The sequence below is a fragment of the Rhagoletis pomonella genome, unplaced genomic scaffold (genome assembly GCF_013731165.1).
Source record: "Rhagoletis pomonella isolate Grant_MI unplaced genomic scaffold, Rhpom_1.0 Rhpom_scaffold_00007, whole genome shotgun sequence".
NCBI classification, from domain to species: Eukaryota; Metazoa; Arthropoda; class Insecta; order Diptera; family Tephritidae; genus Rhagoletis; species Rhagoletis pomonella.
The window spans coordinates 22925369-22947760 of NW_023458561.1; the positions used below are offsets into that span (position 1 = coordinate 22925369).

Sequence of the window (22392 nt, forward strand, 5' to 3'; positions counted from 1 at the left end):
TCTATAATTTTTTTAGAGAGTATATCGACTGCTAAGTGGAAGATCGACCTATCTCGGCAGGCAGTTCGAAAACGCCCTATCTCAAAAAATTTTTCAAAAACGTCCTATTTCAGAATTTGGTCGAAGAACGCCCTATTTCAGAATTCGTTTCAAAAACGCCCTATCACAATACATTTTCAAGTGAGATAGGGCATTCTGAAATAAGGCGTTCTTCAACCAAATTCTGAGAAAGAGTGTTTTTCAATAAAATTCTGAAATAGGGCGTTCTTGAGACGTTTTTTTGAGATAGGGCGTTTTCGAACTGGCTGCCGAGATAGGTCGTTCTTCCAATCAGCAGTCGATATAGTCACCTAAACGGCAAAAAGCTGTAACTAACAATTTTTTTTTTGGCAAAAAACGATGTGTGAACTTGTAGGGCGATGAATTTTGAATTTTTCGTAAGTCACGGCCTTTTGTAATTCAAGTGACATTGTGAGTTACGACTTTTTGCATTTCAGTGGGGCTATTCTCAATCTTGCGGCATTCATAACATACGTCGGCAACTTGCGATGGCGTTTCGAAAATTGTCGCTAACTTGTTTGAGAATAGCCACACTGTGTGATGATATGCAGCAAATGTATATGTATTTGCAAACAAATGTATTTGGGTAATTTCCAAAGATTGGTAAATTTATCCTCTGAAATCGTTTACTGTCGTGAAAGTTTGTGCAGAATACGTAACTGCTTTTAGCTGTACCAAAATTATATTTTTTTTTTTTTTTGCATTTTTATGAAATATTTGCAAGAATGTCACTTTTTTAAAAGTAAGCTAAAGGATTAAATAAGCTTAGAAACTGCTAGAAAAAAGTATACTAACCAATTCCACATGACGAAATTATACCCTACAGAATCTCACGCAGCACAGTGGCAGAGCCTCACATAAAATATGGCAAAAAGTGTCAATTGCACTCCGTTTTTTTTTTTGTTTCCTAAGGAATGAAGAAATCTGAACAGTCGCATAGACTGGCATACTGCGACGCCCATTACACCAGGAGGCGGAAATGGTAAATGTTATCCGATTTTTTGTAATTCGGTTCGTATTTTAGTTTTAACCAGAAAAAACTTAATCTTTTTTTTTGCTTAGAAAGTAAAACTTAATTTTTGCACACAAACACTCCAGCCCAGAAAGTAGTAAACACGGTACCCACTAATGATATCAGGGCCATTTCCAATTCGTATCAGTTGGCACAAAAGGGAAACGACTGGCGAGCTTTATCGCCAGATCCACTTATCCACTGGCTATTGCGACAAAGAAAAAGGAGAATTGGCGACTGCTCGAAGGTTTAAAGCCACTGACGGCTGCGTAGAAGGTTTAAAGCCACTGCTGAGGGCGAATGAGAATAGGCAGAGAACGACACAAGGACAAAATAAAAAACAAAGACAAGGAAACAACAAAGACACTCCCGCACATAGATAAATTTAAAGATAAATATGACGGTGAATAAAAAGATAAGGATGAAAATAACAATGAAGAAGAACATGACGATGACGATGAAGATGGGGATGATGATGATGATGGAGATTAAGTTAAAGGTGAAGATGAAGATGAAAATGAAGAAAATGGAAATGACCTGACGGCGAAGTTCAACATGAATATGAATATGAAGATGCAGGTGAAGATGGAGATGAAGTTGAAGATGCATTTTTCCCACCTCACTTCGTCAGCGTATTCTTATTTATCTTCCCCTTTATCACCGTGTTCGTGTTCGCTTTCGGCTTCTTCTTAGGGTGCTTTTTCGTCTTCCGCTTTGTATTCATCTCATGCTCATATTCTTTTTCGTCGTTTTCTTATTCATCGTCGCCGTCGTATTCGTGATCGCCTCCGTATGCATGTTCGCTTTCTTGTTCGTCTTTGAATTCATCTTCGTGTTTGTGTTCGCCTTGGGCTTCGCACTCGTAATCGTATTCGTAAGGGTATTATAACTTTCTTCGCATAACGGTTGTTTGTAACAGCCTATAGGAATCGAGATAGATATAGACAAATGTACGCGTAAATGATTAGAATGAAAAGAGAAGTCGATTTAGCCAACCTGTCTGTCCGTCCGTCCGTCTCAACGAAATTTGGTATACGGATGGCCTTTTATACAAGGTAGGGTGCTGAAAATGGGCGAAATCAGACTGTAACTACGCCGCCTTCTCATATAACATTATGGCTGTATTTCTTTATTCATTCTGAACGTTTGGAATAAACTTTTTTGTTTACTTATTCTTTAGAACGTTCCTGATGATATGTAAACGTATATTTCAATGGCATTCTGTTCATTCTGGTTGTGAAATGGGTTTATCCGGAATGTATAAAGAAACGCAGCCTATATTCGAAAAATGCAAAAACTCCAAATTGCTGAAATTTAGTATGTGAAGTAAAATTTTGGTACAAAATAATATTATTATGAAATTTTTGGAAAAGGGGCGTGACACCGCCCACTTATGATGAAATACTGTATCTTAGTAGCCACTTCACCAATCCTTACTAAACTCGCTACGAGACTTGCTAAGGATCCAGCTAAGCAATTATTTCAAGAACTGGGGACGTCCATTTACTCCAAGTCAATATTTACAATAATCTCTTAACAATAAATTAAGATAATCTCTTAAAAATAATAAGACTTTTAGATAGTTTAGAGAAAGTTGTAACGACGAAATTTGAAACCTGCGCCGGGTATATAAAGTTCGGTTTCGCCCGAACTTATATGTACTTCTTTTTACTTGTTTTTATTTGACGCAACAAAACAAAACTCAAAATATAATGCTTATTTTTTTAGCAATAAAAAACGCCTTCTTCTTGGTTGGTGCTGTAACGGCCTAAGCAATTGTGGCCGAGCCCAATAAAAATATTAATTTGAAATGGATTTTTGGCTCCTAAAGGTATGCTACAACTTCTTTTTGCATTTTCGTTGTTAAATCAAACAAAAGCGCTAAAGTTACATTTCTAATTAGAGGATAACCAATGAACTTTTAAATTTTTGTTTTGCCTCCAACGTCTCCAATCGAAAAAACTCTTGCGCAAACAACACTCGGCACATTCACTCACATCCATGGTATGTCGGGAGCCCCGCTCAGTGCTATAATCAGATTATGCTTATGCTGCAGAGAGCGCCCTTTAAGAGACATTTGGTATATAGTATAATGCATAGATACATACATATGTACGAAATACTTACATATGTATATACTGGCATATAGTGGTGCTTAGGAGCAAAACGTAGGAACGAAAACGCAAACTCAGAGGTCTTTAGCAACAAGAGCAGCTGGTCTGTGAGCGAGCATGAGCGCAGCCCATAGTATTTGGTGGGAAAAGTGCACAACCATACACACACCGTACATAATGTATGGGGGTAGCGAGGTAAATGTGAAAGGCAGAAACATTGAACCAAATCAACTGATACAGCGCGGTGTGCTCGCCCAATTATGTACATATGTACATATGTATGTATGTACATATGTATAACAATGCACACATAGTCATAGCGCTAGTCATGCCTGCAAAATGTCTCATCGGTGCCGACAGCAGGGGTGCCACGGACAAATTTTTTTTCCTACCAAAACCAACCAAAACCTACCAATTTTTTTTTAGATTAATATTTTTTTCAACATCAAGTTCATTAAAAATTTAGATAAAATAAGATTTAGTAATGGCGCTTCCTTTTCTCGAAAAAAATTTCATCCCGTATATGGCAACATTATCAGAGTGCAGCATTTTAAAGAAAGAGCACGCAATATAAAGGTGAAGATGCTGAGAAAAGAACCCGAAAACTTGACAGTCCTGGCGCAGGGCAGAATAAATGCAACATTATTTCGAGAAAATAAAACGCTATAAAACTAAAAGAGAGCTAGTAAAATAAAAACAAATTAACTGCGTATAACAATTCATTTTACTGTACAAACTTATACATGTATATTACTCTCTTTACACATATATTTAAGAAGTTAAGCAGAATGGAGATCGCCTTGCTCCAAATTTTGTTTGGAGAAGTCTATCGTTCCCCAAGGTGTACCTTCGTGATACCCGGGCAGTCAAATATTTAGAATATGCTATGGGCTTTTCTCCACCAGCCCACTAAAGGCTCGGGACAATGCAAGCGCTTTTGGGATCCACGCTTTGCGAGACAGTAAGTCCTTTCGATGCCTTCAAACCCTTCATGTCCCGGAACGCACCCAGCGTTACGCTACTGTGGGCTCCCAGGTGGTTCAAAAGAGTTTTAAGGCTATTCAAAAGCCTTGAGGCCATTCTAAAAGAGTCTAAGACCTTTAAAGCTTCTACGAAGACATTCCCGAACACAGACTTCGATTGCGAAAACTTCTGCTTGGAATACGGTTTAGTCCAAGTGCACCTGCCACAGTACTCCCATCGTCCATCTTCGATCCGTCGGTATACCATATTTACCTGGGACCCTTCATCAATCATAGTTATTATCACTTCACAGCACACCCTTTCAGGAAGTCTGACCTTGTAGGGTTTATAGGAGGATAACTCGGGATCATCCATAAATGGCTGGAGAACATCCAAATAATGCCGAAGATCTCCACTATTCGTGCTGATCGCAGTGGGCAGCCGTAGGGCGCTCCAGCAGGCTTTCAATCAGAATAGACAGAGTAGGAATGCCTGTAATCATATCAAGGGCATCCTTAGAACAGGTGCGTATAGCTCATGTGATGGCCACGCGGACCAGTCGATGCAGCTTGCTCAAGGTGGCACCCGCGTTTACTTGATTATCTTTTGGCCATCAAGCCAGTACCACATCTATAACAACGGGTTTTACTACCGTATCGAAAGAACAATACATTAGTTTTGGGTGATATTCCCTAAGTCTTACCATAAAGTCTCTGACCGGTATAAAACGCCCTTGTAGTCCATGATTCAATAATAATTATTAAATCATGCTTGTAGTCTGGTTGATGACATTGCAGAGATGTGAGCTCCAATTGAGAGGATGTTTTCAGATACATATTTTCTATTCTTCGCAAACAATTATTATTGTCACGGAACCTACCAAAATGCAATCTAGCCTACTAACCTACCAAATGGAAATAAACCTACCAGGTTTGGTAGGAAAAGTGGATGTGTGGCAACACTGGCCGACGGCCAAACCAACTAGCATTCACCCATTTCGAGTATACCAGGCAGCCCACTTTTTTGCTTCTTTCTTTCGGCAGATACAAGAGCGCCAAGAGTTCACCCGGCCGTTCAGTAGTTCGTGAAAAGCCAATGTGAACGCTTGTTTGTTCCAACGCAGCAAAAGCAGCCAAGTATTGTGCAAGGAGTGCAATTGAAGCGTGTGCTTAGCAAATTGGGGAAAAAATAAATTTTTTTGAAGAGAAAAAACTCGATTAAATTTCAAGAGAAATACCAGATTTGTGAAATAGTTAAAATTCATAGAGTTAAAAGTGACACAAAAGTAAGCGAAAGACAACTGATAGAGTTGTGCAAACTGGTGTTTGCGAACACAGAAAAAAGAAGAAAAAAATTAGGAAAAGTCAAACTCGCTGAAGACAGTAGAAATCGGAAAATAGAAAAAATCTTCCCACACACTTTTTGACAGTTTTTCCTTTGTATAAAAGTAAAAAACTAAAAGCAGCAAAAGCTATTCTCAAAGTCCGTTTTTGCTGGACCCAAGTGTTGTGTGAAAAAATAATGATTAATAGGTCATCTTCAATAAAAAATTTGTGGTTGTTCAAAAACTCCCATTTAAATGCGTTACTGGTTGATGGATTTGTGAGTAAACGTGGTAAGGCGACTGCTTTAAATTTGGCCGATAATTTGGATGAATCAACGAATGGCAACGGTGTTAACGGCAAGAAAAATAGCAAAGCGTCGCCAGCAATAAACGGCAGTGCTAATAGCAGCAGCAGCAGCAGCAACAACGACAACACCCCCACCGACATTAGTGACAACAACAATTCGGCAAGCAGCAGCGCCACCAACTTAACGGAGGCAAAACAGCAAACGTTCTACAATAAAAATGTCTGGTTGGATGATCGTTCGAAGTATGGGCACACCGGTAAAGAGCTGCAGGATAAAATTGCCGCTGAGGTGAGTGCGTGTGAATATGGCCGTGTAATTGGTGGCAAAAAGCGGTCGTTGAACGTGTGACTGTTGCATTTGGTACTAATAGGTTCTTATCGCACACGTTTTACAAAAATGAAGTAACTAAAATTTTGCCATTTCTCAAAAAAAAAAAAAAATAATAATAGTTGTATGATGAAAGGAGTGCTTTTTTCCACCACATTACATAAAATGATATATTGCTTTATATTTGGTCGAAAGTAAATGCATAAGTACGCACATACTTACATACATATAAATTGTATACAGTTTTAATATGTGTACCTATGTATATGTATCTAATATCGAAAAGGACACATTTTGAGTTAATTCACGTTTTGTGATATATGTACGTGTCTATATAAATATATATATCACGTATGTATGTACATACAACTGATTACCGACGAATTAAAAACGTTTCCTCGTTTCCCTACCAACTTTGCAAGGTCTATCGATTTTCAAGCATGATATATCTACATAAGTCCTAAAAGTGTCCACCCACCAACACGCCCATGCACAATTATACGAGTAATAAGCGGTTTTTATACACGCACACAATTTCTTTCCTTTATTGTTTATGTAATTCAAAAAGCAGCAATTTAGTCCTTCGTGCGCTCAATGTGCTCCCTAAATGCAGTGAATACCTATGCACATATGTACATATGTACATATATGTACATATAAATAAACACAATGCTAGTTTATCTCTTACCTTTCTGCATACATATTATTAAGTGTTTCTTTTTTCTTTTTTTTTTTTTAAATATGTACCTATTTAGTACTTTCAATAAAAAAGCAGTGGACTTAAGTCATTGAAATAACTAAGCAATCTTAAACTAGTTCACAATATTTAAAAATAATAAATTATTTATTGCACATCATATTAATATAGTGTCTAGCCACCACCATTTTTTAATTTTATAAAAATTTGTATTATTTTATTTATTACAGTGGAAAAGCTTGTAGTCAACAAAATTTTTTGTATATGACTTTGCGAAATTTCGCCAGCTATCCTATGGTGCCTAAATGCGGAGTTAAAAAGAAAAAAAAACTATTAAAACTAAATAAAAGGAAACTAACTGTCGAAAGTTGTCAATACTTCGCGGTGCTATTTTCGTGAACATTGCTGTATGTTTTTTTATTAAATTTTTTCTAAGTACACTGCGTTATTATATGTCATACATTATGTACATACATATCTACTTATACATATGTATGTATATATGTCAATATATACTTAGTACAAAATTAGTAACGATTTCGTATGCATCAGTACTTGTTTTTGCCGCAGATTTAAATACATATTTTTATGTTGTTGACTAAAATTAATTTCCAAATGCGTATTTCTTCAATTTTAACAGAATTCGAATTTCTTTCAACACATTACCGACGTGACGTGATCAATCTTAAATCCACACAAATTTGTTTTGCACCATAAAAATAGAATGAAAGTCTTTTAAATTTAAGGAAAATATTAGACGAGCCCCTCTTTGTCGGATGTCTGTAAATAAGTACTGGAAGAAAATTTTGCAACGCAATTTTTCACCAATTTGGTATAGCTGGATTAAGAAATTTACTTTGCGAAAGAGTATAAAATAAAATTTTTGGCCATACTTACTGCTTGCTAATGCAGCTTACTGGAAATTAACTACCGTGCTTTTAGTGAAAGTCCCTCTAAAGTTCAATTAATCATTTGCCTAGAAATCACAGAAGTTTGGATTTATTATGTCTTAAAAGGATTTTTATCTAATCGCAAGCAATAATAAAACTCTTAACGCAATTTATTCAAATTTGTTTTATTATCTTGGAAATTTCCGCTGAGTATTTTTTTTATTAATCTCAAATAATGGTAGCACACCTGCTCATTATGGTTGAATTAAAAAATTATGACACTTATTTATAATTGAAATCAAACAGTTACGAAAGAGTTAAGCCTTTTTGGTTTTAGAAATTGTGACTTTAACAATTTAATGCGAATTACCGAAACAAACATCCATCTGCCTTAATGTAGAACTGCACACTAAGTTTTTCAGGTGTTGTCGCTTTCAGCGCTCATGCTTACATACATACATATGAATTAAATTAATAAATTAGGGTGTCCCAGATTTTTTTTTTGCGAAATTCGATACGTATACCATACCAAATTCCTCCCTTTTGACCGAAATAACTTATGTGTAAGTATTAGGGCGGAGCAAAACTTTCGAAGAAAGTGTATAGCAAATTTAAATTCTACGAATAATTTTAAGCAAAAATGGCGAACAAACTATATACCTCTCAATTTTAAGGACATTAAAGGATACACATTTCATATAGGACATTTTTCATTTTTCTTTAAAGGTACGATCCGAGCGGAGCGAAGCTTTCAAATTAATATATCTACACACATGAAAGTGTTAATACAACAGAAAGATTTTCAGAATCGTTTTGGAGTTGAAAGCAAACATTTTTTGATTTTAAATTAATTTATATATTTTTTTGCAGCAAATTGAGCAAATATTTTAGCCGTTTTTCATTTAAGGTAACTTTTTTGATACAGTCCAGTGGGAAAATGTAATGTATAGCAAGCGAAAAAATATGCAGTAAAACAACCCTTTCCACATTCGAAAATGCATTTTTTCCCCACCAATACCTTTCCTTCGCTCGGCGCCGCTCGGCTTTCTGTGTGAACGCACTCTTATCCATTTCAAATAAATTGGTTTTTTAAACAAGTGTTTCTGAGTAGTTTCTGAAATATCGCGTTTTTATATGGTCAGCGGAGCCTTACTACTTTGCACCAACGTGCGCCAATGAGCCGTTGAAACAAGTTCCAGGTGCTAGAAGCTGCTGGTCTTGTGTTAATCTTCCACAGACTGAACGCTTCACATTGACCGATTCGCATTTAAGCTGCCGCAAAAAGTAGTACTTAATCGTGATCCGATTTTACTGGAATTATATATGCAGTAATTTTGTCTAGTAATGACAAATGATTTGGATTGGTGAACTTTCATACCCGCTATAGTAGAAGCCAGATGTGACCGATGTTATCCGCTTTAAGAAAAAGTGGTTTTTGTATGGGGCAGTAGGCTGATTTTGACCATCTTTCATATTTATAACTTTCTGGCTTGAACACAAACGAATTTCATTCAAATACGTTAACATTTACCATTTCCGCCCCTTAGTTTAGTGGGTATTCTCATCTATGCGATTTTCCAGTTTCCTTCATTCCTAAGCATTAGTTCTTCTATAACAGATAATAAAATCCAGAAAAATCGGAACACACTGTGCGGCGATCTTGAAGTTTTTAGAGTACACACTCCTACTTGGTAAGATCAATATCCGACCCCTGGTTCGTGTAACATTTAATTGGTGTTAATGCGGGCTCCCAAATAAACGAAGTCAACTTGTCACTGTCAACAGTGAAGTGGGTGCCAAGACGCTTATGCTCTGATTGTTAGTGTCATGACAGGAGATACTTTGTTTTGTCGTGCCAACTCACTAAAATCAAAGTGTGGATTACACGGTGTAACTTAACGGAACATTCCATGAAATTTTAACGAACATACTAATGTCTGATAATGGCCACTTACATACATATATCTGGTCGCCACTGCATTTCAGCGACGGTGAGATCTTTCTACATTTTGAGAGCAAATTGGAGTCTGTATATATGAAAGTATATACATAAGTATGTGCGCATTTTTCAGAGTCGGAAATATAACATATATTCCTGCTAAAAACCACAAATCTAGCATGTACATACAGCTGCGGTCAAAATAATAGCATCAAATTCAAAATGATCTCTTGTTTGTTTATTTATTTTTAATAGTTTTCGTTTAAAATAATATTTGATCATATTAAAATTCAATCTATAACAGAAATCACGTAAATAACAATTTCAAAGCTTGCACAAAGTTCACAAAAATTAATCAAATTTCATCAAAATTTCCAACTTCATGTCTGGAATTTTTAGCCCATTTCAGATTTCTATAGCCCATTAATTTTTGTATAATAAAGTGGAAGTTTCAAATCGCTAAAATTTACCGTTGATTTTTTAGAATCTTTTTTTGCCGAGGGTGTTAAGCATTTTATTCCATGCGTTAGCATTAACAAAATTAATTTTTATATGGAATGCTAAAGACCCTCGCCAAAAAAAAAAAATCTAAAAATGAAGGGTAATCTTTAGCGACTTGAAACTTAGTTAATTTTCTACAAATTCTAGATAAAAAGTTTGATATTTGGATAGAATTTTTCGAAATTTGATCAATATTTGTGAAACTTGTACAAGCTTTGAAAAATTTCTTAATATTTTTTTTAATGAAATTTTTTTAAAAATAAATAACTCCACATAAGTTGCAAGCATTGTTATGTTATTATTGTGACCGCAACTGTATGCAGTTTGCATTTCGGTTTTTTAAATATAATCCCATACACTTTTTTCATTCTCTGGCTATTTCAGCTGCTTTGCTTGCTCTCACTATTTTCTAGAAACTTTAAGGATTTTAACTTTTGTTTTGTTTTGGAACACTAATGGCCTTCTTCATAATAAATAAAATAGGTTTAGAGAGCTCTATAAAGTGACATTTTCATAAAAGTTTTCGGTTTATAAAGCAGTTAAAGTCTTCTTTATTTTTTATGAATTTTGGTCTAAAAAGGTCTGGAAGAGGCGTGCTCTTTTATTGTTTTATGTGTAGCCATGTATATGTACTTATGTACATATGTATGTATCAGACATCTGCATAAATTCATTCAAATTATAGCTCCGCACGCCACAAGGTTTTTTTTCTTTGAGAAGCGTACATAGGTTACATTAGCTTGGGTGATCCGTACGAGCTCACATGGTCCATTAATTCAGTGTTAACAAGAAAATGGCGAGTTTTAACAATTTATTAGTATTTCCGAAAACTGGACAGTGACATTGCATAGCTGTAGCAGCTCACTTGAACAAAATATGTATTCGTCAATTTTATTGTGGCGTATTAATATTTATTTCAATAGTGTCATTGACCTTTGTGCCACGTCCAATCGTGTGACTACAACTAAATTGTGCGTCCCATTTTTTTTTATTTTGTACCAATAGCCCAATATAAAAAAAATGTATAAATCTGTACAAACGTACCAATCGTATGACACTGCCTTAAATCTATCATGCTCCAAATCTACTGTACTCTGTTTGGCTGGAAGTTATGGCCCCGTCAGAATGGGTACTTTGTGTACGTTCCGCTCAAGGATGAAACTGGCAGTTGAGTAGACTGTATGTGTTTGCATAGAGAGCGTCAGATTGGCAACCCTTGCGTCGACGGACTCAACGAACGTTGGTCAACACTCAACTTTTGACGCACGTAAGTTCGTCACTGCTGACAGTTGTTTAACTTTGCGTTTACACAAGGCAAGACAATTGAGAATATGTACTAATTGACTCATTGTTTGGGTAAAGTAGGCGTCCAGACAATTAACTATCTTCGAAAAGCCAGAGACCGTGACGAAGACATCAAGAGAAGTGTAAATATATTAGCAAAATAAGTGTGAATGTTTTGCTATTGTACCTGCAAAATTGACTTGTGTAAACCCCAAGTACGCGGCCATAAGGAACAGCTGAGTTTTGTTTGCAGACGCAACACCTTCATTGTGGCCTATCTCTACGTTACGTACGCCACTGCCTTCGCATACTTTTCCGGTCTTGATGTATTGGTACGTACAAGTACCCATTCTGACGGGCCTATTAAAATCAACCCATGCAGAGATCTAGTGTGTGCCTGAGCGTGCTATGTATGTACATATTTTATTGCTCAGAGTGCCAACTTCAGCAAATTTGCGCTGTAATTATTTATTTGTTTGTGTGTAGAAACTCATCAACAAATCTTTTTTTCACAAAAAATACAACGCTACTTATTTTAAATAAAAGCCAGATATTCGATGGAATGTAAAGAATGCCGAATAGCAGCACGCATATATGAAACAAAAGGTACATATCGTCGTTTAAAATTCAAAACCGCGTATCGTGGTTCTGAAAAATCTCATTACTGACATTTGTGCCAAAAAAGATATTTGCTCACCTGAAGCAACTGGCAATCAAGCCCTTATCCGTTCATACTAAAATATCATTACTTAAGAAGAAAAGATAATTAGGGATAAAAAAGGACCGTTTTGAAATAAGACAAGTTTTCCTCTCTGCTATAAAATTTTGGCAACCTAACATACGAGGTTTTGCATTTTCCTGATACGCGGTTTTGTACTTTAAACGACGATATGTATCTACATTACGGTGGGTAATTTTCTTTTTGTCTTTTTTGGAGTTAGCCAAATTGCAAAAAAAATATGTTTCGAAGAAAAGGTGAAAATTATCACTGTTGCGCACTCTGGTGGAAGTTTTAAGAAGAAGATAAGCGCAGAAATGGATACCTAATACCAAAAAACCGTTTACACTATGTTTTTATACAAAACTTAAGCACATATCTTTACGACACTACAGAAAAATGCTAAGAAACTTATTTTTGCAATTTAGCAAACTCTAAATTGATTTTAGACCGCTTAGAATTACACGTAGAATCCTTCTGTGCTATACGCGCATAGTCGGAAAAAAACTCTCCCATACAAATTGACCCGCCCTAATATACATACATACATATTTATATACTTATGTATATGGATACATTGATTGAAGTAAAAGAGTTGACTGGATGCTGCGGCTGCAAATGACAAACGATGATTTGAAAAGTATGTAGCTAAAAATATACTCAGAATGCAAATGTTTCTACATATATACATACATACATGTGTAGATCATTCTCCCCCACAAAGCATCTTTATACATATGAACATGTATTTATCTACAAACAAATATATTTGCTAAAAAGTCACAACTCAAAAAACGAATTTTTTGAGACAATGATGGATATCTTTTTTCCCATTTTAGAAGAAGCTTGAAAACTTTAAACGCGTCTCTTGAAAAATTCCGCTTTTTGATCTATGCAATTATTTCAGTAAGAAGAGAGTAGATGATATTCGAAATTCATAAATTTATATGTATAAATGCCGGGTGTAGGAAAATGACTATAAAAATACAACAGTCAGCATAAAAAATATTTTACTATGTAAGACATTTTCGATGTCGCATACATACATACGAACGAGTACTACAAACGTAAATGTCATCAAATATTAGTCAAGTGACTACGCACGTTTTTCCCTACGTGTTGATTGAACGTGCCTAATCTTATCGAGCGAACGGTAATGTTGTCCGACAAACAATCGCATAATTTATTCAGCTATAAATAAATATGTACCCAAATATAAAATTTTCGCAGCCAAGAAAAAAACCTTTGTTCTGTTCTGATATGTACATATGTTTGCCCATTGATCAAAAATAATCAAGAGATCGCATAGAATGCGAAGTCTCATAAAGTTGTGTCCAACAAGCTGTCTGAGTCCGCAATAAGAAAAGAAACTAATGAAAGGGCCAAAAAACTGATTCAGAGAAGCCACATATGTACAAATGTACATAACGGTATTCACACCTCATAATATCGAACGTCCACCCAATACAATGGAAATCGTAAAAAATTCTTTGGGTTATACTTTCCAAATGGACTCACCCATACTTGAATTTACTAAGGCAATACGAAAATTTAACCAGAAAAGCCACTGGATATGACTTAATTACAAGTAGTTTACTTAAGCAATCACCTCAGAAGAGCATCACTTATCTGACTCATGTATTTCTCGATATTTCTCAAGCTTTTGACCGTGTCTGGCACGAAGGACTCCTCTATAAAATCAAAACCACCATCCCTACAAACTATTAAGGGTGGTATTATCACTTGCGAAGCCAATGAATTTGGCGAAGCCAATGAACTTGGCGAAGCGAACTAGGAGGCAGAGAAGGCATTAAGACTGTTCGCTATGCAAAGAACCTGCACAAGCTGGTGCGGGCGAACACTATTTAGTTGCGTTCGCCAAACTATTCGCTTCGCCAAATTCATTCGCTTCGCAAGTGATAATACCACCCTATATATTTATTCAGGCTTATCTAAAAAATCGCTACTTCTTTGTGAAACAAAGTATGGAACATTCCGACTCTATGAAAGTTCAGCAGGTGTGCTTCAACCCAGTGTTATAGGCTCAATGTTCTGCACTCACGATCTTCCTTCTGAAGAGGAAGATACAATTGGCACTTTCGTAGTCGATGCCATACCAAATTTGACCTCACTGGTTGGGTTTTCTAATCAGGGTTCAGTCTACACTTTTCGGGGTAGTAAAGAATTTGGGTGCTGCGACCTCATTTAATATCCCGAATATGGAGGCAGTGCCTTTTTAGACTTTCCGATTACCGGGCGCAAGTTAGACTTCTTCTTCTAGTGTGGTTTAGAAATAAAAGAGACTAATGCTTTGTATTTTGACGTTTTGGAATTCACCATATATATGTGTAGTTCTTACGGCTTTCACACAAAGCGATGCCCGGTTTCATAGATTTTGCGCCGGCTAACCGGGGTAGTCGGAAACCGGAACGTGTGAAGCGGCACTAACTCTGAAAGCCAAAAAAAAAAAAACTGCAGGCTTCCCTAACGAAAGCTTTCTGGTAGACGATTTGCTTTTATTTAAGGAATTTCTTTTGCTTAAAGCATTGAGTGCAGAAAAACTAACATCCTTTAGTCTTTGTTTGGCCAATGCCGGAAAGTAGCACAGGATGCGCGTTCGACGTCTCTACGTCCTCACGGCGTAGCCGGAATTCCCCCACTGTTCGTATAACAATCCGGTGTATATGGAGATGCATTCACTTTTTACTAGTTGACGTAAAATGTTATTAATGTAGCTTACAATGAAATGATATCTAAAGAAGCCGGCCTGTCTAACGCCCCATTGGCTATATGCTGTTTAAGTACATATGTATATGTATGCATGTATGCATGTTTTGAGTTAGACTTTCACGGCCAAGAAAATACCTTAATGAATCGCGATTGCATTTGTCTGAATAGAACTTACTTACTTACATATGTATGTATATAGTCAAAGGTCGATATTTGGAATGCGAACTTGACCAAACATTGCTGTTTTAAAAGTTGTTGCAAATTAATTGTTTGAAGCTCCAAACAAACGCAACATACATATCGCTAGCTTAGAGTGAAAAGTTGCTAAGTCCGCTTTTTTATGAAAACTCATATTTTGATACAGGAGGCTAGAGAAATTAACAATGCATCGTTTTGAAAAGGATAAACATCCTTGTTTTATGTTTTCTCGTTTATATTCAATGAAACGAAAATTTGCTAAGTCCAAAAAAAACTCCGTAATTTCGATAAGTCGAAAATAGTACAAAATCTTTTGATAAAGATCGAATTCCTCTGGTGCGTATGGAGTTTTGCTTTGCTTTAAACAGTCAAAATGCTGTATTCAAAGTTTTGCGAAATACTTGAAGAAAATGGCTTTAGAAGTTTTTTTCCTCTCCTGCACAATTTTTGAATTGGGACTTAGCAACTTTTCACTCTTACATACATACATATCTGTGGCATTTTATTAAAACAACTTAAGTGACTTTAGAAGGTTTCACAGTAATAAGTTCCCCCAGAAAAAATGTATATCGTCGATGTTGACGATTTTCCGTCATCCCTTGTCAAATTTGGTTTGGAGACAAACCGGTTTCGGCTTTGTGCCATCTCCAGTGTCGTTTTTCGTTCTGGCTTAATAACAATTACATTTAACAATTTTTATTGAGCTAGAGGCCATGTTTCAATGAAAAATAATGTTGTTGTTTTTTCACATAATTTTTTCTTTAAACACGTCGTCTAGCTCGACAAAAATTGTTGAATGTTATTTATTATTTTTCTGCATAACTGTTATAGCAATACAGAGTATGTATATCAACTTTTACGATTACTAGCCGTACTTATCGGATTTCCTCTACATATAAATTCATATATAAACCTACTTATATATTTATTGGTGTGGGAATTTAATTATCTGTTTATTTCATGCATCAATTTTGTTGATTTTAGTGGGTAATTTGATTTGGCCGAACAGTTTATGTATGTAGTGGATGTTTGTAAGCATACATACTTTCACTAACTGTAAACTAACCCACACCATGCAATTAATTTCACGAAGTTAAATAGTACTGGCATGAATTTTTACATATGTATGTATTAGGGATGTTGCGAATGTGGAATTTTAGACATCCGCGGATGCGAATGCGGATGTCAAATACAGTGAAAGCTCCAATATGCGGACACCGAAGGTCACCTTTTTTGTCCACCTATGAGAGATGTCCGCTTATAGGAATTTCGCAAAAAATAAAATACAAACTCATACTTAAAAAATTGAAATTGCGGGTTTCTAAATTAAAATAATATTTATTCTTTAATAGACAGAAACAGGGTCAATTAAAAATAAATTCAAATTTATTGCGTTTTCTTTCCTACTGACAATGCTCATTGCCCATTGGCAACGAAAAGGCAACACTTTTTCTAGAAAAGAAAATATTTTTGAATATGGGCTATGTTCTTGTGTACATATACATATGTAGAAGCGCAAGAGTCAACATTTGACTGAAAAACAAAACAAAATTGACCGCTTGTTAGAGCTTCGCGTGCGCTTATGGGAGAGTTTTTTTTTCATAACTGGACATTTTTGAGTGTCCGCGCCCGTTTATCGGAAAGTCCGTGTATGGGAGAGCATTTTGTATGGAAAAAAACCAAAAATTGTTCGTTCCCTAGAATGTATCCGCTTATTAGAGCGTCCGTCTATATGACCTTTCACTGTATTTTAAGAAATATTGTTTGGTGAGTACATTAGGTGATTTAGGTAAAAAATGGAAAATTTAGTAATTTTTAATATTATTTTCATTTAGTACTTAAATTAAAAAATTGGAACATTGTATTTAATACCATGTCCCCACCGGAGCTAACCACGTAGTTATGGCTATTGAGTTGGTTATCCCGATAACCCACTTGATTTAGCGTAGTTTCGCCATATAAAAATGACAGCACTTAACCATTTCACATTTCAAAATATATGTAACATGAAATTTATATAAAGTAGAAAAGATTTGCTTTTTTAAAAATTAAGTGTTAAATACGTTCTACTATATAGAAAATGCTAAAAATTACCTAAATTGTAACATATACTTACATTGCCTCGCGTACTTATTTTGCATGAATAGAAAATATTTTAGTCAAACAATTAATGTCAGAAACAAAAATTCAATTTAATACGGAAATTTTGTTTTTGCTCCGATTTTTGCAGGAATTTAGTCCTGAATCGATTTTTGGAAGTCCGAACACTGTTCTTTACATTTGTACTGTTTTATAAACCTTAAATCGCAGTGTGGACAGCAATAGTTAGTGAGGTGGTTAAGTTCGATTCGAGATGGTTAACTTTTTGGTGGGGACATGGTATAAGAAAAAGTAATTTTGCGGCTTTTTCGGGTTACAGCCTGTTTCCTAACGGGTCGTAAATCAAACCTGCGCCATTAAATAACTATGTACTCGCTCGAGGCGACAAACTTGAAAAACTTGAAACTTTACAAAATGGTAAATTCTTTTCGATTGACGCTGCACCAGGTGAGAGGACTTCAGTTTTTTTGCGGTTCAATGATTCGAGAATTGCATCGGGGTTGCAAATTTCGGATGTATCCTCCTGACTTTCATCTTCACAATCTAGCATCATGGCAATATCGCTGTTTAAACACGTGTTTTTATATATTTTTTGGGGCACTTGCACAATATTCGCATTCGTAAAAGCTCCGCATTGATTATTGCGAATGCGAAAGCGAATGCGAATGTTAAAATTTATGTGGAAGTTCCGCGGTTGCGAATGGGAATGCGAACATTCGCAACAACCCTGGCATGTATGTATGTATGAATGGGCACGTTCAGAAGGCGCAACAGCTGAGGAACTGTTGCGATTGCACTTTCTGAACGCGTTGTTGTGTACTCCTGAATTAAATTCATATCAAGAGCAAATGCTTTTATAAACTTTTTTTAATAATAAAAGAAAAACATAATCAAATAACTAAATAACATAACTTCATTTAAGAATCGGTCAAAACCAGCCGATGCCGATTCTTTTGGCCTATACTAGTCCCGGCATTGGTCGATTCATCGGTCGCCCTCTAGGCAATGGCAAACCGCCGAGTATATTTCTGCCATGAAAAACAGCTTCTCATAAAAATACAATCGCCGCTCGGAGTCGGCGTAAAACTGTAGATCCCTCCGATTTGTGTGATAACTCAAATCGGAGGAGAAGCTCGGCCAAACACTAACATGCATAAGTGCCAGTCTATTATTTGTCAAACGAAATTACCGATTTTACATGAGTCTACGACCTAAAGCAGTTTTCATCAAAAATTAAAAAAAACTACTCGTTAATAAAATGTTTAAGAATATTTAACACTTAAATTAATTATTAACTCCTGTATGCGGATCCATCACTACATTTTAAGAATACCATGCAGAAATCAAAAGATTAACTTAAAGCCGTCACGATCTTTCTAAAAAAATTTTGTCAAATTGGTTTATGGCCGCCTAAATCGTTCAAATACCCCTATGTGCGCCGTTCGTAGTCGGCGTAAAACCTCTTCTCCGTGTAACAACATCAAGGCGCACACCATAAATCGGAGGTGAATCTCGCCCAAACACTTACACATTATGCAAGCGCCAATCTGTTATTAATTTTATTATGGACCCTAGAGGTTTCACGATAGGGATGATTGGGTCGCCAGTTGGAAAAGGTTGGGAACAACTGTGCCGGAAGGTGCTAGTAGGTGTACCAAGGGATAACTACCTTTGATGCCAATTAGACTTTGTTAGTTGCAGTTTCTCACGCACTGTTCGAAATATGAAATTCCTGGCAGGTATACGCAAATTTGCACCCCAGAAGAGAAATGAAATGTATTTTTAACAAAAACAAATAATTTTGTGTTTACTTGTAGCAAGGTTCTGTAGCTGTAAATTGGAAATTTCTTGTGCATTTTTGCGAAAGATCAGCCTCATGAATAATAAAACGTTTTTCTTTAGGTAAATTTCTTTTATTTTTTAAATGTATATATTTTTTTCTATTTCCGGTGTACTCGAGCGTAACGATTATGTTAAGTAAATATAGAAATAAGTAGTGTGTGTACACTTAGTATGTACTTGTATATTCATTTTGTCATAAGCATTTCGATATAAACATACATACATACGTGCATTTGTGTCAAAAGCATGAATTCTCTTAAAGACTTACACACGTACCCAATGGGAAAATGTAATGTATAGTAATCGAAAAAATAATCAGTAAAACAACCTTTTTCACATTCGAAAATGCATTTCTTCCCCGCGGCGATGTCCAAAGTAATGTCGATTTTGCTTTACGTTGAGTCGAGAAATGAATGTGATTTAATAATAAATTTTTGGGACCTTTTGGATACATAAGAATGTTGATTGCATAGTTAACAGTAATAGAGTCGAGAACTCATAAGAAATATATTACACAATTTATCACGCATGTAATGCATTACTGCTTTTCCCACTGGGTAGGTACATACATATGTATGTATGCACAACCACTTAACTTAAAGCAAAACGACAAAACTTAAAGCAAAATTGTGTGGTGTTCATCATAAAAAGTTGTATTTGTTTTATTTAATTTCTAACGCTTCACTTAGCAACTTGCCAAGTGGTCTGCAAACCAAAAACCTTAGAAAACAACAAACTACAAAAAAATATAAATTATTTGTTATGTCCATTCGGATTTGAATATGTATGAATGTATGTTTGTATGCATATATGGCCTGAGAATTGCAAAAAACGTGAGCTTAGCAAGCAGCACATGACAAAAAGAGCGATAAAACCAAAAAAGAAAAAAATAGGATTAGTGGGAAGGTACAAAAATTAAAATGGAGCAGACGACGGTTGGGCGATTGTGCCAAAAATTAAAAAAAAAAAAATGACACGAAATAAGTCATGTGCACATACTATACATATGTATTTATGTATATACATTAGACCGTATCACCTTACAAGCAAACAAAAAAAGTTCTCCGTGCACCCTTGAGTGTAAAGTATTTTTGCAAGGCAATTTTAAATTGTTTTCGCCGAATTTTTAAATTTTTCGGTGACACCTACATTCCGCAATAAAAGTTTTTTTTTAATAATTTCAAACAGTAAATGCCGAAAATACGACGAAGATGGAAAAACGTGACCCTACGTTCGGCGATTTTTTTTTGTAATTACCTTGCAAAAATACTTTAAGACTCAGGGGCTTCGAACTTTTTTCTCGGTATGCACATTAGGGTGGTCCAAAAACAGTAAAGTAATGCTTGTAATGCTCACACCCCCTAGGATTGTTCTATATCGAAAAAAACTATACCCGTGTTTTTTTATTTTGAAATCAAAAAATATTTAGAGGTCGTTCAAAGCGCTCAAAGTTTTCCATGTATTTTTATATAAAAAAAAAAAACAACTTTTCGTAGAAATGGTATAGAATTCTTGAAAATAAATATTTTTCGATCGGAAAGCCCTTGTTGTCATCAGAAGATTTTCAATAATAATATCCAATTGTTTATTTAACCATTTTTTAATACTAACGATTTCTTATTGGTCCGCCCCATTGCATTTTTCGGGGTTTTTGTGGGTTTTTGGCGGACGGTGGTTAAATTAATTAACAATTGGGTATTATTATTGGGAATCTCCTGCAGGTAAACAGAGTTTTCCGATAGAAAAATATTAATTTTTAAGAATTCTATACCATTTATACGAAAAGTTGCTTTTCCCCATATAAAATACATGGAAAACTTTGGGCGCTTTGAGTGACCTCTAAATATTCTCTGATTTCAAAATAAAAAATATGGGTATATTTGTTATCGGTATAGAACAATCCTAGGAGGTTAAAATTTTAGACTTTATTTTTCACATGCATTTTTGGACCACCCTAATGTGCATAGATATGTATGCATATTTAAATGTATGGGAAAAAAATGTTTACCGAGAAGAATGCTTTTTGAGGGCTATATACGCCTCGTCTATTCACATCTGTATAGCATGTGATTGCTTTTGGAAAAGTTCATACGTACATGCATATCTATGTAAATGCATAAAATGCGTCAAACAAATAATAACACATAATAAAAAGATTAAAGTTTGTATTAATACTTTTAAAATTTTCTGTTGTTACATACTTCTGTGCCACATGCGGATTGTACTTGAATTCTTTTAGTATCTTTAGGTATCACATACTTATTTGCACTCAGCGGCAGTGCCGGATTTATGATCTATGGGACCATAGGCTCGTTCCGTGGTGCGGGCCACCTGGGAGTACTAAGGCAAACGGCCAAAGTTGTAAACACGACCTTAAAGTTGAAAATTACGATTATGTTTTTCTATACAATCTAAAAATGCATGATTTGTAAATTTTAAACCAATATTTTTCGATCGGAAAGCTCTGGTTTTCTTCAGGAGACTCCCAATAATATTACCCAATATTTGTTTAGCCAATTCTCCATAGCAGCTATATTTTATGGGTCCGTCAATAACCCCAGAAATGCAATGGGGGACCAAAAAACATTAAGTTTTTATAGTTTTTATTGTTTTAAAAATAAAAAATATATTTTTAAGGCCCGTTTACATACAACTTTGGCGTTGCGTTGGTGTTGTCGTCGGTTTGACAGACTATTTCGAAAGACTGTGGTGAGTTTTAGGACAGTGGCTAGAATTGCCCTATTATAATGATTTAACACGATCTTACTTGAAAATTTGCCTTTATAATTTTGTATAAGTAAAAAAGCTGTTTTATTAATTCACCTGCTTATTGCGCCATGTATCGCTACAAAACTTTAGCTGCCCTTAAATATCCTAGCTCCACAGCCATTGCTTTTAAATTTTCTTTGAATATACTTTTTATAAATCACATATTTTTACAATAAAAAAATAAATTACGTTTCTTATTGAAAAGTTGAATGTTGACAAATGCACTGTTTTGAGGAGCGAGGCGAACAGCAAATCGACGCGAAAGTTGTGTATATGTAGACGAGCCTTAATACTCATAGAAAGTACAAAGGTAACCAAAGTAACACCTGAAATTTGTAATTACAATAACTGCGACCCGCGGGTATGGGTGATATCAACCTGATCCTTATGGCTGTGCCGGTGGAACGCGTACTCTGTTTGTCTGCCGCCGACTCGATGAAACGACGCATTTTCCTTTGCTTACTAAAGTATATCAGCTATTTAGTACTTAAATTTCGGTGTACGAACTAAACATCTATTTGATTTACTCGCCTTCAATGCCTCCTGCGTTTCTTAAGAATTGTAAATACATAATAATAATAATAATAATAATAATAATAATAATAATAATAATAAT

General features: G+C 35.4%; 1 protein-coding gene across 1 annotated transcript in view; it reads left to right on the plus strand.

Moving 5' to 3' along the window:
- The first annotated feature begins 3991 nt into the window (after window positions 1-3991).
- Window positions 3992-22392, plus strand: part of LOC118742463 (probable DNA replication complex GINS protein PSF3) — a 27017-nt gene continuing 8616 nt past the window's right edge. The window contains exon 1 of the mRNA XM_036474551.1: window positions 3992-6069. Within this exon, the coding sequence (XP_036330444.1) occupies window positions 5671-6069 (399 nt within the window). The 5' untranslated portion in view covers window positions 3992-5670. The remainder of the gene's footprint in view (window positions 6070-22392) is intronic.